At 35.5% G+C, this 19,677-nt stretch overlaps 1 protein-coding gene across 1 annotated transcript in view; it reads right to left on the bottom strand.

Annotated features, from left to right (window-relative positions):
• Fmn2 (formin 2) overlaps positions 1-19,677 on the bottom strand; it is a 371,367-nt gene that overhangs the window by 18,176 nt on the left and 333,514 nt on the right. Inside the window, exon 13 of the mRNA XM_071619722.1 lies at positions 17,129-17,278. Within this exon, the coding sequence (XP_071475823.1) occupies positions 17,129-17,278 (150 nt within the window). The remainder of the gene's footprint in view (positions 1-17,128; positions 17,279-19,677) is intronic.

The following is a 19,677-nucleotide window of genomic DNA, read 5'->3' as shown; positions in this document are numbered from 1 at the left end:
CTGTTTCCCAAGAATTGGCTCAGGATATTCAATCCTTAGAGAATGTACCTTAGGTTGGCAATACTGATTTCAGAATAGCCTAGCTCGGAGAACTTCTCTCAAGAGCAAGGATGGTGAAGGGTTAGGCACACTAGAAAGGACATAGCTAAAATATCAAGTGAAGCCCAGGCTGAACAGAAAGCTAAATGAATTCAAAAAGTCCAAGGACTCCAAAACAATTAAGAGAACTGAGAATATCATATTGGGGAAATAGAAAACCTGGTAGCACCTGGTATCAACTATGAACAGTTGCTTCATACCAAAAGTATCAGAAGATTCTTTAAGTAGAAAAGGGGTTGATTCATCTCTGTGTTTCTAGAGAAAGTAGAATTAGGGTTAGTGAGTATGTGGTTCATTAAACCATATTGCCATTTATTTTATAATGTTTCACCCTTAGGGCCAGATGGTTTACAGAAGTCAGAACTTTCCCAATTTCCAATAGGAATATGGTATATAACATTACCAAAAGGGTCTTTTGTAGCATGGAATAATCAAACACATCACTATTTCTATAGTAAGCAAATTAACACTCGCACTAAGTGGGCTGAGTAAAAACAATGAACAGCCTCATGTTTAAACTGAATTCTGCTGATAGATAAGTTTGCTATAACCCTTATGAATAAACTTATGATTCCAGTGGTTCGGGGGTCTTCAAATTGTAGATAGGAGGTTATGACTTTGTATTATAAAATTATGAATAAAATTATTTTATGACTATTCTCCCAAAAGGTGGTGAACGCCATTATTCTTGTTAGGTATTTTATCAAATAATTAGGTAAAAATGGATAATCATTCTTAAAATTAGGAATTTGGATATGAATAATTCATTCTTAGCTTTTATAAGGTCAGCATTAGTATGGACATTTCTTTTCATAACTGTTCATAAAGAATAAAATAAAATATTTTTGGAAGTCAACACATTTGCTTTTCACTGTACCCACCAGTTTACATATGGTCATATCCCTATTTCTCTTGGATAAGAGGCTGTGAGTGGCATTTGGTTCTCACTAGAGTGTCTGGAAAACCCTAGTGGATTGTAATTAGTGACAGAGTATGCTGTGGGTGACTTTATTTTCTTTACTAGCAACAGATGAAGTACAGATCTTTATAAAATAGGAGGCAGTTTTAAGCTTTCCTCACAATAACAGCCATTTCACTGATAGGTTTATATTCTTTCCTGAATGGTTGTGTGATTTCCAGTAACTCCGCATCTGTCCATTCATCTGTCCATCCATCCACCTGTCTGTCCTTGATACTAAAAGGAAATAGCTTTTCCTTCATTTTCTGTAATTTGTAACAATATCATCTAGCTTCTAGTTCCTGACTTTGTAATTTAAATAGACTTAGCTCCTCCTCTGTTAAACTCCAACGTCTGTTTTTCCATGCTCTGTTGATGGTTTTGATTAATGTTTAACTGAGTACATCAAAATAAATAAAGAGAGCCAAAGAGAAACAATCTTTGTCTTTTAAAGAACTGCAATACAACTCTGCCATAAATACAGATCTATAATCTAAGGGATTAGAAACCACATCTTAAAAAATTATGATGATCAGCAGGGGTTAGTTGAGTTGGTGAAGAAAACAAAACAGAACAAACCTACAAAAACTGCTATATTCACATTGAAGAAGGCATAAGGTTCCGTGGCAAGAACACTTTTGGCTTAGTTATAAATATTGAGTGGCAGATATGGATGCTAATAAACATAGATACAGACAATGACAGAGAATCTCATGTGATTTATAATCTCTGTGTTTTTTACCTTTTATTTTAAGCACTATTATTCTTCCTAGTCAGTATATTTTATTAAGAATTGCTTTCTTGTTTTTTTCCAAGTTTTTCCTTACTATTTTACTCATGAAGAGAAAAACATTAAGTTCGTACATAATGATAACAGTAACTTAAAAATCAATGGTAGTATTCATGATATTGAGCACCAGTGATGAGCTATTCATTGGCTTGGAAATTTTGTACTTAATATCATTAATAGCTTCAATGTCATGTACTTTAGAGATTGTTATTGCAATTGTACAAATTGGAAAGCTAAAACTGACTGAGATTAAGTAATTTCTCAAAGTTAAGAGCTTATAATTGGTATTGCCTCAATTCATGCCTTGGAAAAAACAGAATTGAGAAAGAATGGTGGAGCTGGGTGCAGTGGCACATGTCTATAATCTCAGCCACTTGAAAGGCTGAGGAGGAGGATCACAAGTTCAAGACCAGCCTAGGCAACTTAGTGAAAACCTGAGTCAAAATAAAATATAAAAGTGCTGGGGATACAGCTCAAAGGTAGAATTGCCCCTAGGTTCAATTCCTAGTACAACAAAAAACAAACAAAAAAGAATGGTTGGCAGAATAGAATTGTGTGGGGTTTAGCTTCTATGAATTTTAGCATCAAATCCTTCTAATTAACACCAAGTTTATTGCATTGACAAGAATACCAATATGTTAATGACTTTGACAACAACCAATGTTAACTGAGAAGTTTCTATATGTAAGACTGTGCTAAATGTTTTGTACTTAGTAGCTAACATAATTAATTACAGGAACTGGGTACTGTCAGAACTTTCATTTTATAGATGGGGAAACTGAGGTCAGAGAGGTAAATCAATGTGCTGAGGCTTATACAGATACTGTCAGAGATAGTCAAATCTAGCTCTTTTAAACTAAAAAGCCATTCTTTTACTGACTATAATATTCAGCCTTTATAAACTGAAAACATTGAGAAAACTAATCAGAGGTCATGAGAAATAAACCCAAATACAAACTCAATACAGAATTACACCTTAAAATACTATATTCTGTCTTAAAAATAGCATTTGAGTTTAAGAACGCATTAATATTCACATCTAGTCTGACTTTTAAAATGAAAGTTTTTGAGCTATTTGTGAACACTGGAAATGCTCTCAACTGATAAAATACACTTTTTTTCTTCTTCTAACTATACCTCATCTTACTTATCTCCCACATATTCTTGGAAAGCTTTAAAGTGGCCAAATGGAATTTCATCAAAATTTCCAAAAATGTTCAACCCCCCCACCCAAGGCTGTAAGAGTTTGCCTCTAGAGGTTAATTTTTAAAAATAATCTCACCTAATAAAATTAAGATATATCTGGATATACCTTTTGTCTGATGTGCTTTATTTTTGCAAAATATGTATTATCTAGACCCATAATATTAATTAGAATATTCTAAAGATGAAAGAGTTGGTTGTTTTCTCTTTCCTTTTTCTTTATGCAACAATTTTCAGAGGATCATCTCCAATACATTTTGGTAGCTTATATACTGACCACATACATAATGATAATTATGATATTTTAAAGATTAGATAATTAGCACTTTACCTCCTTTTCCTTATTCAACAATTTTTTGAGGCTCAATTCCAATACATATTTTTTGGCAAATTAAAACTTCAAGGATGGGGATTCTCACTTTAAACATCCACTTCTAGCTATTTTAACTTAGAAATGAATGCCTATTTATGAGTATTCAACACATTAAGAGTGCAAGTCTAAGCTGGCACACTGGTGCAGTAATCCTAGAAGATTGGGAGGCTAATGGCAGGAGGATTCCCACTTCAAAGACAGCTTTAACAACAGCGAGGCACTAAACAACTCAGTGAGACCCTGTCTCTAAATAAAATATGAAAAATGACTGGGGCTGGGGCTCAGTGGTTGAATGCCCCTGAATTCAATCCCTGGTACTCCCACTCTCCCCTGCCCTGAAAAGAGTGAATGCCTATAATATAACTTAATTTGCAGTCTTTATCATTTTTCAATGTGATAACAGATGCAGCCCAATTTAGATGCTCATATCATAAAACAGAACTATTAATAGCATTTAAATATATAGAGCAAAATACTAAATCCTTAATGTTACTGCAAACATATTCTGTTTCTTTAAAAAATAACACTGTGTTTCTATCATGTCTTATGACTGTGGGCTGCCTCCCCCTATTCCTACCACAGGCTTACCTTGATGAAATACTAAGTCAAGAACACCTTCTACTGCTTAGTAGTTCTACTCTTCCATGTCTTATTTGCTAGAGACAAAGGTCATCTTTGGATTAATGGAATTCAGGGGATCAGAACTCTCTCAGGGAAGAGCAGCCAGCACTCTAATGCAGGGTACTGCCTTTCCTCTAGGGAACATTCCAGTCAAGTCATCTCCCAGCTCAACCCCAGAACCACCCCAGGGGCAGAAGAACACAGTAAAGCCCAAGAAGAGATAGGAGTGACTACATGACGCCAAGCACTCCGCTCACAGCAAAACAGCTTTAGACTCAAGGCAACACAGCCCTAATTCTGTGCTCATCAACACTATTCAGTAAAATATTAATATTTCTTTACAAATAGCCAGGAAGCTTAAATTTTCTTGTCTCCAAGGAACAGGGGACGTCTACTTCCTGACTGCACCAGCACAAGGATACAGATATCTTCCCTCTCCAATCTTAGCTTTCCCTTTGCCAGCTCCAGCCATTAGCCAACTCCACACAATGCAAGGGGAGAGGCAGATCAGGCCAGGAGAGGTCTGCATACCCTTTGTGTAAAGTTAGAAGTGGCAGCTCTCAGGATGATCCCCACTCTGTAGGCACAGCTGGATAGCTGTTTGGATAAACAGGACTTTATACAGCTCAGCACCAAGTTTTAAATCATTCAAGGAAGGACTCTGTAAGGAGACATACCAGTCTATCTCCAGAGGGAGATCAATGAGCTGTGGAGACATGTTGGCCCGGAACTCTTTCTTTCATCGAGATACAGTGTGTGACACTCGGGTGCCAGCTTAACTGCTACTCCTAAATGAAGGGATTGGCCTCTATAATCAATTGGAGGTGGAACATGGCCAAGGCCAAGTGGGAGAGCATGGAGACAACACTGATGGATTTAAATGTTCATTTAAAATTACCAAGAAGATAAAATGACAGATAAAGTTGATTAAATAAATTTTTCAAACTTAGAAAGTCATTCAGAGTAGCAGGGATTCTCAGATTTTACTCGGGAAACAAAGACAAAATAAGTCAAAATAGGATACAATAACAAAATAAAAAAGCTCATGGGCTTCAAATAAGACAACATTAAAACATATTGAGCAGAAAAGCTGCTGGTATGTCTATATATTAATATTATTATGATGATTGAAAGCTTATGTGTTGTAATTTTAAGAGATTTATATGATGTTAGTAATTATACTAGATATAATTCTATTTTCATTTATTTGACTCTGCAAGATTAGTACTTCTAAAAATTCAAAATCATAGCTCCTAAAACACCAAAAACATTAGGGTATAAATTTGAAGTGATATATATGTTTGTGTGTAGTATATATATGACATCTCTACATATAATATATTACATATATATATAATATATATATATATTATATATATATATGTATATAAACTACACACACACACATATATATATATATATATATATATATATATATATATATATATATATGTTGCTGGAGGAATACAGACTTTCAGTTATACAATGAATAAGTCTGGAGATAATGTACAGCATGGTGATATAGTTAATATGTACTATATATTTACAATTTGCTAAGCAAGTATACCTAAAGTATTATCACTACAAAAGAAGAAGTTAGCTATGTGAGGTGATGTATATAGCAGTCGTTTTACAATGTATACATATATGCAAACATCATGTTTTAAACATAATATATTAATATATAATTTTTATTTGTCAACTATACCTCAATAAGGTTGGGAAAATTATATATAAAATAATTTAGATGATGATGACTTAAAGTTTACTTTAAGGAGGAAAAAAATATGAATATCTTTCCACATGAACTAAAAATAACCCAAGCCATGTGATATTGATTTGCCACGGCTATAGTTCAATTGATGACACTTATATTGACTAGAAATGTCAATACCCAAGACCACATTGTAATTCTACAGCCAGTTCCTCAGCATTAGCATGATTAATCTTCATTGAGTGTCCACTGGCTACTAAGCCCTATATAAAGTCTTTTTCCTGTCCCTGCCTTCCTCAAAAAATTCTCCTTTCTATGAGATCAAAATTCTTCTAATGACCTAATAGATGTTGAGACATCCCATTTCTAACCATAATTGTATAATAAACAGAAGCAAGCCCCTCAAGCAGCACCCAGGTCTAAAGACCAGTGAAGGTGAGTCCCTGTCAATAACTAAGGATGGCCCTGGGAAGGCCAAAGAAGGGACTATGTAGTGAAAGGGATTTCCAACGTATGTCCAAAGTATGTTAGTCCACTTTCTGTTAATGTAAAAACAAAACAAAGCAAAATCTGAAATGATCAATTTAAAAAGAGAAAAGTTTTTTTTTTTTTTTTTTGAGGTTTGAGTCCAGACTGGTTGGCCCCATGGTAGCACATTATGGTAGGAGCACATGGAGATATGAAAGAGAAAAGAAGGGGATCCCACAATCCCTTTTAAAAGCATACCCTACAAGGCTCCACCTCTGAAAGATTCTACCACTTCCCAATAGTCCCACATTGGGAACCAAGAATTTAACATATGAGCCTTTGAGGGGCATTTAAAATCCAAACTATAATACAGAGAAAGGTATGGAAGTTCCATTAAATAGGAGAAAAAGATACAAGTCTTTACCCCACAGCAACACAGATTCCTTTCCCTTTTACTTTTATTCATTGTAATCATTTTTATTACAACCTACTCTGGTTTTCTAAGTAGTTACCCTTTCTATTAGAAATATTCTATAAGAAAACTTACAAAAAAACTTTCTCCTTTTGTGTAGATCAGATTTTATTGGCAACACATGAATAATTTCAAAATGACACACACACACACACACACACACACATAATCAGACAATATACTTTTTTCATTTAGTATGACAGATTTCCTGAAATGAGTTTATGTAGGGAAAGCACTGGGTCATAGCATCACTGAAGAGTAAAGCTATCATAAATTACTAATTGCATTCACAAAGATCGTTTTGATTTCAGAATGAGCTATGTGATTTCTTTCCATTCTTTCTTTTCTTACAATTTTTCCAGCAAATTTATCTCCTAAAATTTGATTTAGCTAATATTCATATAAAATTTTAAAACATCTAATTTCCTTGAGAACATACAGAACTACATGGGCATAGGGGAAATGGCAAAGAGTATGCCAGGTATGGAAAAGAAAAACTGGTGTAGGATTCGAAAACTGAACCATCTACATGGAAATCACTGAAGGCTGACCTTATGTTCAACTATGGCCCCATTTATGTTTACAAATCTAATGTGAGAATTCTATTTACTTTCCTTCTTGAAAACAGTATTATTAATGTATTAACATACTATACAATCAGACATTTATAGTGAACAATTTGATTATTTTTTAGTACATTTATAGGATTATGCAAAACCCTCTGATCCATACCCCCCCCACAAAGAGATTTCATTAGCAGCCACTCCCTATTTCTCTTTACCAGTTCCCAAAGATTGACAAGGACTGAGTACTTTTTAACCATTTGTATTTGCCCATTCTTGACATTTAATATAAGTCAAATAATTTGAGCTATAGTCTTTTGTGGCAGGCTTCTTTCACTCAGTACATTTTCAAGGTTCACCCACATTGAAAATTATATATCAATACTTCACTTATTTTTAATTGCTGAATAGTCATTGTATAGTATACTACACTTTGTTTGGATATACCATATTGTGTTTGTCCATTCATTAGATGATGAGCATATGGATTGTTTTCATTTTTGAATTTTATAAATAATGCCATTATGAACATTTGTGTACAAGCTTTTGTTTGGATATGTTTTCATTTCTCTAAGGCATATATCTAGAAGGGAATTGCTGGGGCACATAGTAATTCCATGTTTAACTTTTTGAGGAACTGCCTGTTTTCCAAAGTGGTTGCACTATTTTACACTTCTACCAGCAATGTGTATCAGAGTTCCATACACCTCCTCATCATCCCCAAATCTTGTTATTTTCTGTTTTTTTTTTTAAACTATCCTAGTGAACATGAAGTCCCCCCCCCCCCCCCCCCCCCGTGGGTGTGGGGTATCAGAGATTGAACTCAGGAGCATTCGACCACTGAGCCACATCCCCAGCCCTATTTTGTGTTTATTTAGAGACAGGGTCTCACTGAGTTGCTTAGCACCTCACCATTGCTAAGGCTGGCTTTGAACCTGCAGTTCTTCTGTCTCAGCCTCCTGAGCTGCTGGGATTACAGGCATGCTCCACCACGCCCAGCTGAACATAAAGTTTATTTCACTGCGGTTTTGATGTACTTCTTCGATGGCTAATAATGTACAGTATCTTTTAATATTAAGTACAGCAATTCTATCTACTTTCTTAAAACTTTCTAGACTTTCTCTCCCAAAATACTCAGAGACTGCCTTTTTTCTTTTCTATACTGACATGTACATTCTGAAAATGTCTTAATCCTGACGTGCACTCTTGATACCCCCATCCCACAACTGCCCCTGACACATGCACTCAGCACACACTTTCATTGATTATTACTTTTACATTTGAGTTTGATGGCTAAATCATAGTTGCTTCTAAGGCTTAACCAGAGTTCAGCAGACAAAACCAAATGAGCTAACTGCTGTTTGTCAAATAAAATAATTTCAACATGTGCTGAACTAACACCTGTCATTAGCTCAACCCTGTTTCAGAGACCAATATGGACAACATGGTAGAGACCATCTTGTCTCTCATAACTAATTTCTGATGATCTGTTATTTACCTTAAGGCTCCCCATTTTTAAGTATAAAAGAAACACTTTCCATTTCTTTAAATTTCTCTAAAATTTCACTTCCAATAATGGGATTGGGGTGATAAGAGTGAAGTCCTGAAGCAGAACAGGAGGAGGGATTCACTGCTTTGAAATTCCTCTGCCTGAAGGGGTTGAAGTTAGTATGGAGAAATTGTGACACTGAACTATGGGGAGCATTTGCTTTGCTGTGTTTTCTATTATCTTAAAAATAAGATCTTGTCTCCAAGCAGAAATCCACACAAACCTAAGAACTTAGAACTGATATTATATAAATCCAAGAGATCTAGTCATCTTCCTCTGATTATTATCATTAAATTGCTTGAAATTATTCTAAAGAAATTTTAAATTTACCTCTTAAAAATCTTTTCTCCAGGAAGTATATTTTGCTCCAAGATAGTTCTACTATAAATTTTGCTAAGTCCTCAAAAAGATATTTTTAGCAAATGCTGAGGGAAAATTAAGAATTTTTGAGGAGGAATTAAGAATTAAGAACCTTACAAGCTTCTACACATTAAATGATGTGACAATGCTTAAATTTTTACCAAGGCAAAAATATGTTTGGACAAGCTATTTTCTTGGGTGTTGGTCTCAATTCTCTGTTGGGATGCTTTAACTAGAACTACTGCCTCTTTTTAACATAAGGATTTCTTTTACTTTCTTTCCTCTCTTTCCCCTTCTCTTTCTCTTGTTTCTTTTTTACGTTGTGCTGGGGATTGAACCAAGAGTCATGAGCTTGCTAGGCAAGTGCTTGACCACTGAACCCCAGCCCCAGCCCCACAGCTTATTATTATTACTTTTCTTTCTTCTTCTTCTTCTTTTTTTTTTTGCAATGCTGAAGATAAAATTCCTGAGGTTTTTTTGAGGAAGATTTTCTAAAGCTTAAAAATCATTTCTTGGTCAGGCATGGTGGCCAAGTAACATAATCCCAGTAACAAAAGGGAGCTATGGCAGGAGGATCACGCCTTAGTAACTTAGCAAGACCCTGTCACAAAATTAAAAAAAAAAAAAAGAAAGAAAGAAAAATAAAAAAAGGAGTTGGGGGTATAGCTCAGTAGTAAAGTGCTCCTGGGTTAAATCCCCAGTACCATTAAAAATAAAAGAATTATTGGAATATGTCAAGATAAAGAAGCAAACACAAAGTTCTTTCTCATCTAAACTCCACCTTAGGATTTTTTCTTGTCCTTTTAAGATAAGTTTTACAAAGTGAATTTCCTAATATCTAGGGTTTCAGATCTTTCTATAACCTCGGTTTTTAAAAAAGCATTTTAGGAGATGAAAAAAGAAGCTTGCTATCTTGATCTCCAATGTTCTATTTAACATTCGCTTGTCAGTATCTGAACTAACATTTCAAATTTTCTGATCCCAAAACCAGTCCATTCAGGAATGTGGGAATAGCAAGTTTGTGTGAACATTACTCCAAAATGTATCCCAAATATACCTTTTCTATGGTCTCTATTAGCTTACTCTAGTCTAGAATGCATACCTTTCACCTGGGCTACTACCACTCTCCAATTTTCTATACATGTGGCAAACAACCATCTTCTCATTCCATGAATCAAATCAGGCATTCCCTTCCTAAAAAACATACTGGATGGTTTCTAGTGGATGAGCAACAAAAATCAACCTGTGTGACTTATAAGGGCCTGAGTGATCAGGAGCTGGCCTATTTCATCCACTTCATCTCACGGTCCATCTCTTGGAAAGCACTCAATCTTTTCTGCCCCATAGCTTTGAACAACCTTTTTAAATGAATCTCTTCCAATTGATTCTTTAAAAAAAAATTATTTGATGTTTATTCTTCAACCTGCAATTTAAACAGGTTTAAATTATGGTCTGCTTTTCTATTTAGAGGGTAAGACCCACATTGCCAGAAACATTGCTGAGCACCTAGTAGGGCATAAATAGTTGTTGAATGAATTGCCTATTATGCATTAATGCAATTAATTACTCCTATTCATGAATGCAAATGAGATGTCCCACACATTCTCAGCCTCCATTTGCCACTACTTAACTGTCTAGTGTGTCAATCATCCTGCCAAAGCTTCAGTTATAGAAAGTTGGCCCTGGGAAAAGTATTTATTTTATGGGTCATTTCTCTGGAAATTAGTATCTGAATGAAAAGGGTAAATGGTGGCCAAAGTCATTTATCAGTGCAAGGCAATAACACTAAATAGCACTCCAACAGGGAATTTCACTTAGATATCCAACAAACACGTTATTACGTAAGAATAATTCTTTCCTTATCTCTATTCTTCAGATTTATTCTCAATTGCTTTGAAAATGGTCCCTTCCTTGTTAAACTTATCCTGATAAGATATATATAAATCTGAACATATAACTCAGTTGAGCACAAATTATCGAAATAGGAATGTTAATATGGCATGAGGCATTCTCCAATATAATGTCCTTCTAAGGACATTCAAATCATTTTCTCCAAGTGCTTGTGCAATTTGAGGAGTAGCATCCTTTCTCTTGGTTCATCAAAGACTATCTGCCTTAAAGCAATTAAGTTAAATTAAATTAGACAACACTTTAAACATAACTCTGACTGATGTCACATTTACTTTTTAAATGAATCTATTTATCAAATAAATATTAAAATGTCAAGATGATTAAAAATAAAATTATGGTAGGTCACACTATGCATTATAAGGTTTGGAGAACAATTGCTAGAGCCAGGTTTTCTTGCCTAAAATGTCCTTAACCTCTCTGAACTGCCTGTGACAATCCTACATTAGCTCTAAGCTACAAGTCAAAAGTCCTCTGGGTAGAATTAACAACCCCCTCCTTCTTTCTCCCCAACACATTACACGTCAGCAGTGCTGGACTATTAGATGGAGGCAGATGAGACCTTCTTCAAATGGGCTTGAATGTCTTGGTGCCTAGTAGAATTCAGTATAGAATGAGTGAATGTGTAATCTCATGTACTACATAGATGAACACTCTGTCCAAGAATTGAGTTCAGCTTACAATGAAGCTAAACTGAGAAGTGAAGTTGTTCTAGGAGCCTTGCCCTCTTCTCCTAGGACCTGGCTCACAGCTTCTTACTCAGAGTAAAAACTTATATATATCATCAATCTATTGGAACCTCTTTCTTCTAATTAAAACAAGCTGTCTCCATTCCACAGGGCCTCGTTAACGGTAAAGTGACATTAATGCTAACATTTTCCTAAAAACAGGAGACTAGGATTGCCAAGTTCCTTACATATTACAACTATGCTCTGTGAGACCAGCAATGAGATGCTTGGCAGAGTGAATGTTAGTTTACTCCCATCTTCTAGTAAAAATAGTCAAATAGAATTTTTTAAAAAGTTAATTTTCATGTTGTTCAGTGAAGACATGTCTGGATCTTTAAAAAGGAGGATTTCTTATTAGCAATTCTGTTTGCGTACTTGCAACCTGGTGAAAAAACACTTTTTTTTTTTTTTTTTTGACTATGACAAAAGACCAATGGGTTAGTTGTTCTAAGCATTAGAAATGGATTCCATTGTATCAATCACACAGTGTAAATATGGAGGTATAAGTTATACTACCATTTCCATATAAAAATTTACTCTTGGACTCAGAACCAAGACATTTTATATAGCCAGGAAATTAACTGAGTCACAATAATACCTTGTATTTACAGACTATGTTCTTAAAATACTTATCAGTATGCCACTTGTCTTATCAGTTTACCACATCATATTGTATGGAGCCATGATTGGGATTTCATTTATATTAAATGATGGAGAAACAGCCACTGATCACCTAGCACATAGATACTGCACTATATACATTACCACATTATCTCATTTGGTCTACACAACACCATTGAGACAGGTTTTATCACCCAATTTTGCAGATTAGAAAACAATGATTCTTGGAGGATAAATGCCTTTTTATGATTTTGGAGCTAGCAATTAGGGCAACTAAAAAAAGTTCTCATTTTTTTTTTCCTAAACTCACCTACAAGAAAAGAGCAGATTTATTTAATATGAATGTGTAGGAATTCACCATTTTAAGAAATAGATCAATAGGAAAGGCAGCAGAATACAACAGACACTAGTATGGCAATATGTAAATCAATGGATGTGTAACTGATGTGATTCTGCAATCTGTATACGGGGTAAAAATGGGAGTTCATAACCCACTTGAATCAAAGTGTGAAATATGATATATCAAGAACTATGTAATGTTTTGAACAACCAACAATAAAAATTAAAAAAAAAAAAAGAAGTAGATCAACTAAATCATACCAGTTACCAGGACAAAGCCAGAAAATACAGAGTTTCCACCACTCTATAACCAGACACCAATTAGGAAAATCAGGGTAAGGAAAATGATTACAGGATTTAACCCTTAAAGATATTATTTAATCTATAAATATCAAATTAAAGCAAGGAAAACTTCATCAGGAAAGAAGTTTTCAAGGACACCACTAATATTGTTCAGGTTATATCCACCATGGTAAGATATTTTGGTAACTATAAGGGTTACTTTTACAGGCTTGATAAGTTAGGGCAGTAGATTATTGTTTACTTTTGCAGAGGAAACAGCTCTTTCTTCACCCCAATGATACTGCTATGAAGAAAATTACCAATCATGGTAATTAGTTAGTTTGTGAACTGCTGAGATGGGTCTCCCACCCCAGGGCCACTGCGGCAGATCCAAAGACGAACAAAAGTCATTTGGAGTTAACCTCTGGGATTTTGTTTAGATGAAGTTGAACAGTAGTCTGTGCTCTTGGGTTGTGAGAATGTAAGCTGTGCCCTCTCTGAAAAGGGCAGCCTGGCTTGAAAATTGAGGTAACCCGGGAGAGTAGGAGGTAGAAAGAGGGAGATAGAAGTGGGGTAAGAGATAGAAATAGATAGATAGATAGAAATAGAGATAGAGAGAGAGAAGAGAAGAAGAGGAAAAAGCGAAATAAAGAACAAAGAGTAAAGAAAAAAAGGAAGAGAAGGAAGAATAGACAGAAAGAACATTTTAAAAAGACACAGAGCAAAAGAGAGGTGCAGACACACCCACCTATCCCACTGACTGCAAGTTGAATCTGCATTCCATAGGCAGGTTTTCATCCCTGCACGTCTGTGGTTTGAGTGTCTAAGTAAATAAATAAATAACTCTTTCTTTTTGCTTAAGGTATTGGCAGTGATATTTTTATGACCTACAATAATCAACATGTGAGAAAACATGTTCATTCTTTTAGCAGGCTAAGTTCTTATTTCCATGTTCATGTCAAAGACAATGATGTAACAAGTCAAATCAGCAAATATTTATAGAGACACTAGGAGAGGAAAGGTGGTATAGATAAGTGACAAATCACAGCTATACCAGAAATGAGGACCATCTTGCTGGGAAATAAACACCAAAATGCAAACAGAAAAAAGAAAAAAGGGGAAAAAAGTATAAAATATAGATCTAGTGTTAGTAAAGGATAAGCCATTAAAGCAAAATATGCTGATAATAGATATTATAACAGTGGAGGGAAATAAAAAGTTGGGGAACAACATCCCATTTTTAAGTATCTGTAATTCTACTTGAGATTCTATTCACATGAGGGTGACTTGATGAAAGGTTTCCCACTCTAAACTGGCCACACCCTCATTTCCCATCCATGCCCCTCCCAGGGCCCTCAAAGCATTCCTGAAATACCCATCCATTTACTACAGAAAATAGGATGGAAAAAGGGCACACCCAGAGGGTGTGCAGTTGGGCAGTCACTTGGGTTTCAACTCACAAAAGGGTTCTGGGCTTGGTTTAATGCTTTGCTGTCTTGAAGTTGTTAATTACTGAACAGGGATCTGGCATTTTTGTTTTACATTGTTCCCTAGAACTTATGTAGGTGGTCCTGCACTAAAGAAAGGAACCAGGTTGTTCCTTTCAGATGAATGACTTTGCTCTTCAGAAGAGTTGGTTATCATTTGCTAAGAGGTATAACAAATGTCAGAAGTCAAAAGATGAGCAGCGTTCTCTCACCTGCCGTGTATTCCCTTTGAGCCATTTATTAAAAGCATATGATTCAGTAAAATTAGAATCTGTAGTGAAGAGTACTTGTATCCTGCCAATTCACAATATTGCCAAAATCAAAGTAGGGTCACCAAGCCTGAGTCCAAGAGCCGCATAGCATGAAAGAGACACCACAAGCACCAAGCAGCATAAAAAAGATCTGGTTGGTGTTAGAAAATAGTAAGAAAGTTGAGGAAAAGCTTATTTCAGGCATGTCAAATATATATTATCCCATAAAAATAGGATTGTTGCTGATAATATAGTATCTCACAAAGCCACATTGGATGAGACTGAGTATGCCAGTAGCTGTGCATCTGACTCAGTCTCAACATTTTCTCCCAGGAGGCATCTCACCAGTTTTTATGTTTGGCATGGTGGTAGAGGTAAGAGCCATGAAGAGACTGCTCCTGTCCTTGTTTACCTGATGTGCATCAGGGCAGCTATTCTTGTACTTATTTCTGTCTCTTTGATGCCTAAATCATACCACCTCCGCTGTCATTTGTTTTTTAATGACAGTATTAAGGTCTCTAATCCTAGACATGATGCAAATATTCATGCCAAGTGAAATGCTACTTTTTTCCATCTTCAATCTTAGTGTGAGTGAGTTTCAGATCCTTTTCTAGGGCAGTAAGTTTAGATTAGGGATGAAAGAAGGGAAGTTGTGTGCGTTATACTAAGGTTACAAATGCTTCTTTTTTAAAAAAAGTTTCTCCCTTACAATTTTCTAACCTGAGCAAGCTTTTCTCTTTTTTTTTTTTAAGTAGAAAAATCACTTAGTACATGACTGAATCTGAAAGAAAGTAAAAATGATTCAAATGTGTCTATTTTAAAGCATTATTTATTAAATTACTAACATCTCAACTTTTAAGCTGACTCCTACTGATGCATTTTGAGATAGAAGCTCATTATGTTTAGAATGACATTTAAAGTGTTTTCCTAGGGCTATAGCTTAGTGGTATAGCACTTGCCTAGCATGTGTGAGACACTGGGTTCAATTCTCAGCCCCATGTTAAAATAAATAAAATAAAGGTCCATTGACAACTAATAATAATAATGATAATAAGTTTTGCTTTTGTCCAGACTGCTCTTTTTTCCCATCCGCTATTCACAGGGGTGGAGTTTCTCCTATGACAAATCTATGAACCTGAGAAATTATAGTCATGTGCTGTATAACACTTTAGTCAGTAACTTATGGTATATATGACAATGATCCCAAAGAAGTAAATCACCTGGGGATGCCATGGCCATGTAAGTTTATATAAACACAGTTTGTGATGTTCACACAACCATGAAATCACCCAGCAATTTATTTCTCAGCACATGTCCCCATTGTGACTGCAATCATAGGAGTGGGCACAGGTCTGGCATTTTCTACATGCTCAATAAACATTAGCAATTATTTCACCTGATTTAAGGAGATACCAAAACCTATGCTGACATTAGGCTTTCATATGGAAGCAGACTAAAATAAAGACAGTAAGCAGAAAATTGGAATTTTGTGGTAGTGATGAACCAAATCTCTCAGGATGTATGTTTTCTAAAGCTCTAAAGCAAAGTCATTGTTACTGCAGGGATGTTAGGAAGTACACTAATTTGTTCGGTATTAGGCTTTGCTTTATAGTGTGGATTAAATTTCCCTTTCATTTCCCACTAGACCCAGTTATTTAGGGAGGCTGAGCTGGGAGGGCTAGCTTTCTTCATGGCTTAATATTTAATACCCCTCTGTGGAATTTCATAATCACAAAGACATTGTTTCATATACTTAACAGGAGAAATTTTCCTTCATTCCTGAGAAGATTTATTTTAGGAAATGTGATGCAATTCCACAAGAATATTGAAAGACCTTTTAAAAACTATTGATCATCTGTGTTTCTTGGTGACATCTGGATAAGAATGTGAGACTGACAATATCCCATGTGTTTGATCAAAAACAGAAAAACTATTCCTCTTATCTTGATATCCCTTGCTATCCTGTTTAGTAGTAAGCGGGTTTATTATCCCAGTGGGGTTATTTGACCCTTCTTACATGGTTTGCTTTTGTGTGTGTGTGTGTGTGTGTGTGTGTGTGTGTGTGTGTGTCTGTTTTCACGACAAAAATTGTTTTACCAGATAGTGGTCCCTTCAAACTGACCCTACCCCCCCAGCTATTCTCTGTAGTATCACAGCCTAGGGCTGACACTTATTATTAAAACTCCAAATTCTGTCAAATGTCAGCACCCTTTTAGACTTGCTGCCCCAGGCTGAGGGTCATCTAATTTTTCATTCAGGCCATGAATGTTGGCAACTCCAGTGGTATTACACCTAATAAAATTCCAGTTTTTAAATGCCATTGTGAAAAAGAAAATACCTACCTTTCTTGTAGAATAAGTTTGTTCTCTTTCTTCCAAAAGTCTTTAAAGTCAGAGCTGAATTCATGCCAGATACTGAAGAAAACATTTGGGGACACCTCTTTCTCTCCAAGTTTTGGTTTCATGAAGAAATAGGCTGTAGTCTCCAAAAAACTGTCAAAGCATATACACACAAGAACATAAAAGCTATGATTACTTTCCAATATGGGATATCTTTTCCTCATCCAAATGCTGATTTCATTCATGCACAATTATTACTACCAAGAGGATTCTAACTCTTCAGGTACCAACAATAGTTCTTCATGGTTTCATGTTAGAGTTTTAGATGGAGATAGAGGTATCTGACAAGAATCCTCTATACATTGACAACTACCCTCGTCCAATTTCATTTTTAATCACTTGTTGTGTGTCTTGTATATTTCAGCAATGAACTATAAATCAAGTTTGGGCATATTGGAAGCAGTGGGCTTATACTTCATTTATATACTCTAAGAAAATAATATTAGCCATTTGTCCAAAGCTAATATGTATTCCATTTTTACATTACATTATGTTGTTTGTATGTTATTTGTCTTCTTACATTGTTGGCGGGGGAGTTGTAGGAAGAAAGTCCTAGGAGACAGCAAAAATGTCTGCCATGGTAGTTACTCAGTAGTTATCATATGGCAACCAGTATTGTGACAGTGGACTGATCAGGGCCAGTCTTCAGAAGCTGCAACTCAGAGGTTGCATCTTATTACAGCTACAAGAAACTCAGAGTTTTAAAAGGGTTTTTGGACAAAGAACACATGATTAGTAAATGGTAGGTTTAAAACTTAACAAAAGTCTTCTAAACTCATTATCAATGCTCAGAAAAGGCCCTAAGCCAATGATTGATAATACTATGCATGGTGAGGGACTCTAGGCAGCTGGTCAGAACAAGGCCAGAAATGCTGCAGAAAATGGTGACATTCAAATAACCCTTGGCCTAAGGCAAGTACTATTTCTCCTACACAGAGCTCAAATTTGATTTATCCTGAAGTGAAAACTTTGAAGGCAACTTCATGTAATGTCATGATTAAAAATATGTATACATACCTACAAATACCAACACATGCCTCTGTATTTAGTTTGCCATATTCCTGATTTCAAATTCCTACTATGAAAAATAATATGAGCATTTAAAGACGAGATATTTATGGTTAAGTACTGAACATAAAAAATAACACTACACACAGCTACCCCTGACTATGGATAGGAAAACAAAACCAAAACCTAGGGACGAATGTGTGCATATGTGACTAACCTACCCTTTTTTTTTTTTTTCCTGGTACCTGGGATTGAACTCAGGGTCATTCAACCACTGAGCCACATCCTTAGCCCTATTTTGTATTTTATTTAGAGACCAGGTCTCACTGAGTTGGTAAGTGCCTCACAATCAGGCTGGCTTTGAACTCACAATTCTTCTGCCTCAGCCTCTCAAGACCCTAAAATTACAGGTGTGTACCACCAAGCCCAGCTTTCTTTCTTTTTTCTTTTCTTTTTCTCCTTTCTTTCTTTTTCTCCTTCCTTCTTTCCTTCCTTCCTTCCTTCCTTCCTTCCTTTCTTCTCTCTCTCTCTCTCTCTTTCTTTCATCTGGGCTTGAACCCAGGGGTATTCTACCACTGAGTTACATTCCCCAAACCTTTTTAGTTTTCATTTTGAGGCAGGGTCTTGCTAAGTTGTTGAAGCTGTCCTCAAACTTGAGGTCCTTCTGCCTCAGTCTCCCTAATTGCGGGGATTACAGATTTATGCCAGTGTTTGCCACAATCTGCTGTTTTAAAATTTGCCGTATTATTTTCTCTGAGCAGCAATATTCTTAGGAACACTAGATTGTAGATTCTAGGAAGAAATTACAACATTGATTTGATTGCATGTGTGGGTCTTGGGAATTTTGTTTCTCCCTGGTTAGCCTACTAGGAAAAATGTTACAATGTAGTTAATTAATGTCAAGAATTAGACTGTGGAGTAGAAGCACTATGTGAGAATTTAGCTGCCATCAGCTATGATAATGACATTACATTGTGTCTGCAAAATGTATTGATAGTATTGGAACTGCCCAGAGATTAGATGGCAGCAGAATGTGTAAATGGTCTGACATATCTAAATCATATTTTATTAAAACTGATTAAGAATACACATATATTCCTCCAGGGAAAACTTGTCATTTTTCTTAAAGAATATTTGTGACCTGCTAGGCTGAAATTAAGTCTCAAATCCTTCTATTGCTCAGGTATTGCTTTGGAACATTTTTCTGATATTTGTACTTCATAAGATCAGTTATCATAGAGCAGATCAGTCTATCTGAACAGATACATCTAAGCTATAATCCATTCAGTTGTATTGCAACATTTTGAAACTTTATTACAAACAAACATTGTTAAAAGGTAAGAATATAGAATTTAGAAAGGGCAGACATGGAAGAGTGAATCTTGACTCTGTAACTATCTATATGAACAAACCATTTATTATCATTGTGTTTTAACTTTTTCATCAATAAAACAGAGATCATTAAAAAAACAATAGAATATTAC

Source organism: Marmota flaviventris, chromosome 12 (genome assembly GCF_047511675.1).
Source record: "Marmota flaviventris isolate mMarFla1 chromosome 12, mMarFla1.hap1, whole genome shotgun sequence".
Lineage (NCBI taxonomy): Eukaryota > Metazoa > Chordata > Mammalia > Rodentia > Sciuridae > Marmota > Marmota flaviventris.
Note: the sequence above shows the minus strand (reverse complement) of the source record. Positions and strands in the feature narration are given on the sequence as shown.